General features: G+C 38.6%; 1 protein-coding gene across 1 annotated transcript; it reads right to left on the bottom strand.

Moving 5' to 3' along the window:
* Nucleotides 1-1,087: 1,087 nt before the first annotated feature.
* Nucleotides 1,088-2,749, bottom strand: LOC120211839 (protein DETOXIFICATION 51-like). The gene has a single exon (XM_039210301.1). It carries the CDS (start codon nucleotides 2,685-2,687, stop codon nucleotides 1,140-1,142), a length of 1,548 nt encoding a protein of 515 aa, XP_039066232.1. The 5' UTR covers nucleotides 2,688-2,749; the 3' UTR covers nucleotides 1,088-1,139.
* Nucleotides 2,750-5,207: the final 2,458 nt, after the last annotated feature.

The raw sequence follows: 5,207 nt of genomic DNA, 5'->3' as shown, positions 1-5,207 counted from the left end.
CCGACAGGTTCCACCCGATCTGAATTAATTAATCGATAAAATATCAACGGTTATAAACCTAAAAGAATAACTTAATGTAATGTCGGTGAATAACCCAAACATATATAAGCAGTTGAAATATGAGAAAGTCAAAGATTGTATCTTTCACATGTGGAACTGCTTGTCTTGACGGTCCACTAGTATTTCACTTTCTCATCACACCGTCATTCTCTAAGCTCTCCTTATTAATCTTAAAACCCAAGCCGTCTACTTTGAACAAAATTTCAAAATCTGATTCGTTATTAGAGACGAAATCATGTTGAAAATAACAAGAGTCGTGTCTTTCGACTTTATCCCATAATTTCATCTTTCTTATCAAATATAAAATTATCAAAATTAATAATATCGATCCAAGGTTAACTCTATAAAAATATACAGAGAGAGAAAGTAAAAAGGTTGAATTTATAAACCAAATGTTACGTAACTCTAAATCTTAAACTCTAAATCCGAAAATACAATAATTTGTAAAGTTCCATCACCGTCTTGCACGAAAATGATGTATTTAGTTAGGCGTATAAGAAGAAAAGGTAGGTAATTAGCCCCCACCTGGATAACAATACAGTTTGCAAGATCTTTTAGGTCAGGGGAGGGGGTGGTCCATTCTCCAAATTTTAACTGTTTGACATGAAAACCAACAGGGAAATGATGTCAGCATCTATGGTTTTCAACCCAAAACAGAGCCCTTTTTGCTTTCCATTTTGGGGGCAACCAGCTAGCTAATAGCTATCTTCTAGTGGTTAAATTTTTGGATGAAATAAAAAATTATACGAACAAAGTGTATGTCTTAATATTTAGAATTACGAGAAATAATTATCTCGAAAATGTTTCGGTAATCTTTATAACTTTTGAGATTTACATTCAAGAAATAAATTTTATAGTGTTATTACTTGTTGATGTAATATACTTTTCCATTACATTTATTATTCATTGAATCGAATTTTATTTTGAATTAATGTAACTTTAAACAATCGATCAGAGTCGTATTAAACTTAAAGTAAAAAATTATAAATTAAGTTGGAGTTAGATAACAAAGTGAAAACACTAAAAAGAAATTAAAGGATTTTTCATATCACCCCTCTCAAGGAAATCGGGTAACTTAATTAAGATGCCGAAGTCTCGCCCCTACTATCATCGCTACTATCAAGTAACTTGGTATCTACACACGTCAGCATCTGGGCCCTATTCGCTTGTAGGTCCCAGTCAGTGGACCCCACTACATACAACATAAGCCCAGCACAACAAACCTGGGCCGAAAGCAGGCCCAACCAAAGCCCCGAAAACCCGAATCCGAGATAAAATCCGAGCCCAACCGCAACTGGCATGCCCACAAGATAGAACGCGCCGAGGTTCACGTTAGCCGCGGTGGACGGACGTGCACTCCCTCTGAGGACCCCACATCCCACCGTTTGGGGACAGTTCCCGAGCTCGCATAGCCCTAGGATTGGAAGCGCGATCGATGTCAACCGTAGGATCTCCGAGTCCGATGTGAACATCGTGGCCCACTTATCCCTCATCGCTGAAGCAAACGTCGAAGCCGATAGGCCCATCGTGGCGGACAGAAACACCGCCACCACAGCGGATAGCCTAGCGGTGTAAGGACGGTTCGCCCCCAGCGCGTTCCCAATTCGCGTCGAGACCGCGAAACTCAGCGAAGAAGGGAAAACGTATATCAACGACGTCGTTTGGATCAATATCCCCATGGAAGCAACCGTCGCCTTCGGGTTCACCAAAAGCCCACACAGAACGATCATGATCTCGTACCACCACCACTCCAAACAAACCGATACGCAGCTCGGCGCCGCAAGCTTCAGCAGCGGCTTCCAGCCGGTGAAACATTCCATGCTCGGCTTCTCCCATGTCGGCTCATGTAGGCCGGAGTACCAAACATAAACAACCAGGGAAACGAGGACCAAGAAGTTGGAGATGGAAGCCGAGGCCGCCACGCCGGCGACGCCGAAGTTGAAATGGGAAACGAGAACGAAATTGATCGGTAAATGGAGAACGGTGGCGATGAGCGTTGCCAAAGTGATCGGGTGGGCGAGGCCTTGAGCTCGAAGGTAAATGCGGATAGGGTGAACCAACGAGTTGGTGAAAAGGTCCGGCAGCGAGAAAAGCAAGTACCTCTGGCCGATGCGGGTTATATCACGATCTTGACGAAGGTAAACGAAGATATTAAACATGTTCATCCAAAAAACCGATATTAAAACCGACGTGAAGAAGAGGAAAACCACGTAACGATGCAGGGTTAAAGACAGAAGTTTAGGTCTTCGAGCACCAAAAGCTTGAGAACAAAGCGGCTCCATACCTAAAGCAAGCCCAGAAAGCACCGAATACCCCGTGATGTTAGCAAATGCTATAGCCAATGAACCAGAGGCGAGCTCGACATCGCCAAGACGACCGAGGAAGACCATGGAAACAACGGAACGAGAATAGAGAATGAGACCGGTCAAGGCTATGGGAAAAGCTAGACTGAAAAGCGATTTCGCTTCCTTTACGATCTCCGACACCAAGGGGTATTGTTGATCATCATCATGATGCTTTTCCTGATCTTTCATGGCGTCGGGTAATGGTAAAAGATCGAAATAAAGATGGGTTTGAGATGGTTTCTCGGTGGGTTGAGTACCGGTGCAGGTGCCTTGGTTACACATGGTTATAACTTATAAGCTCAGAGATACTCTCATAAAGAGCACTCCCTCTCAAAAGGATATAAGCTTAGAACCGATGGTGTTTGTGCTTCAACTGAGATAACACACACACATATATATTAATATAGGAGGAGCCGAGGATGGGGGAGGGTAATCAAATGGCTACGTTTCTTTTTTTACTTTATTACGTGGTTTAAAGAAAGAGGCGTCAGTGGTTGTCAGATAGGTTCAATTTCCGATGAGTGAATGGTGATTTTACGAAAGATTGCTCTGTTTCAATTGTTTTCTTTTACGAGCTGATTTCATGATTATTCGTATCTTTCTTCTCCTCCAATCTCTTTCTCAAAATGTGATTTACACTACGTGAAATGGTAATGGCACATGCAGTTAAGAACTGGGTTTTGTCTCTCTTTTTACTACCGAGAGATGTTGCAGAGCCGTGGAGTAGGGTACAAAAGAGGACTCATAACAGAGTAGGGGCCTGAGCCTCGAACCGCCGAGTTTGACACTTTGATTTACCTGATTGGCCATCTCATACTTGTCAGCCAAATTTTACAATTACGTGATCAACGGTGGAGAAACAGGCATACCAAAATTCACCCCACCATAATCTCCGCAGATCTTCCTTATTTTCTTTATCAAGGGGAGTGGATCAAAATTAAAGAATTCAATCTCAAGGTGTCTTAAACCCATTTAATCATGTAATCTTTCTAATAATAATCAGTATTTAATTTATTAATCGTTTTAATAATCTTTCTAATAATAATATCGTAGAGATGTGTTACAAGGCAATCCTCATAATCCGTTTTACTTCATTTTCATCATCAAAATTTAAATCTCTAATCTTTTTCACAAAATCTAATATCTTGTCCTATTCAATCAATCAATAATTGGTTCAAACTTGTCATTTTTAAGAGGCATTCATTAGTGAGAATATTCGGTCAATACAAAAATTTTGAAATGTATGCTAGTGGTAGATGTATATTTAGGATGAAAAATGGGAATCATTTAATAGATATATATTTTTTTTTCTCATCCTTAAAAGTTGAAAGTATTATAAATCATTAATAAAAAATTAAATAAAAGTGAGGAAATATCTAATATATATTGAGTTGATAATAATACTCAAAATATATATCTATAGTGAGATAAGATGAGTGATGGATTAGAGACGAAACTAGAATCAAATAATGAGGGGGAGTAAAATTATCGTGTATCAAAAGAATAAAAATCTATTAAGTATTTAAATATAAAAATTATGAGAGACAAAGGCTTTATTTGACTAACATTTAAACTAAAAAAGACCTAAAAAATCATTATACCAAAAATTTTAGGAGGAACAATAACACCATGGTACCGACTATGAATCGATGATATCAACTCCGACCGTACTCCATTGTTGATAATAAAAGTCAAATTATTATTTTTATTTTTTTACTATATTTAATAAAACATACATCAAGGAAATCATTGGAGGTCAAAGGGCAGGCTAATGATAAGCTTGGGGTGTGGGGTACGAAGGTCATTGAGAGGGACAGGGCATGCAAGGCCACCATGGTGCCCTTAAAACAGCTTCAAAGTTGGAGTTTGAGGCCGTATATTCCATCCTATACGGTTCCTATTACTGCATGGGCGGGTCCCCTCAATTGAACTTAGTAAGGGTATCTTTATGGGCAGCCTATAATGTTATCAGATCATTGACACATACATATATTGTCATGGTCATTTCTCTTTCTTATAGTTACTATATTTGTAATTTTGTCGAGAATCGTCGTTTGAGTTCACGCAACTACGACATTAACACCGATGTTAGTTTTAGGGAATTATGTCTTTTAACTCGATCGAAAGTCTGTTTCTTGAAAGTTCTCTGTGGAATCTGATCGATATGGAAGAAAATACGAGCTTGAAAATAGGTTTTAATCCCTATCAAGCATGAAAGTGTCCCACTATGTAGGATTGTGGCTATGGGAGCTTCTCCCATTACCAAACTGGAGAAAATAAGGAGTTTTTCTCCTGTTCCAAAAGTGTAAAGTACTGTGCTGAATAGCTTCTTGATGAACATTGAAATTCAAGTGAGGGCTGCCCCATTGATAATAATGGTTCTCTAACTTATCCAAGTTACCAAAATTGCAACATTTTTTCTTCTAATTTAAGCGAGGGCTGGCTCATTGAATACCTACGGTTTCTTAATTTTTTTTTATAAATATAATTTCAATATAAATAGGCAAAAGAGTAACTTTTGTCCCTGTAGCAGACCCAATTTATCACTTTCACCCCTATTGTATTTTCACATCAATTTAACCAACAAAGTTGCTTAATTCATCCTTCTATACCCTACCCATAACTTAAAACCCTAAATTATAAACCTTAAACCCTAAACCATAATCCCATTACCTCTAAATCCTAAACACTAACTTAGGGCTTATTATTTAAGGTTTTAAGTTGGGGAAAGGGTATAGAATGATACAATCAAATAACTTTTAGGGCTAAATTGATGCGAAAATATGATAGAGACGAAAATGA

This window comes from Hibiscus syriacus, unplaced genomic scaffold, assembly GCF_006381635.1.
Source record: "Hibiscus syriacus cultivar Baekdansim isolate YM2019G1 unplaced genomic scaffold, ASM638163v2 tig00109987_pilon, whole genome shotgun sequence".
Lineage (NCBI taxonomy): Eukaryota > Viridiplantae > Streptophyta > Magnoliopsida > Malvales > Malvaceae > Hibiscus > Hibiscus syriacus.
The sequence above is the reverse complement of the archived record's forward strand: the minus strand, read 5'-3'. Positions and strand labels throughout refer to the sequence as shown.

Excerpts from the sequence above, each read along its gene's own strand:
- LOC120211839 (XM_039210301.1), bottom strand. The coding sequence starts at position 2,687 with ATGTGTAACCAAGGCACCTGCACCGGTACTCAACCCACCGAGAAACCA.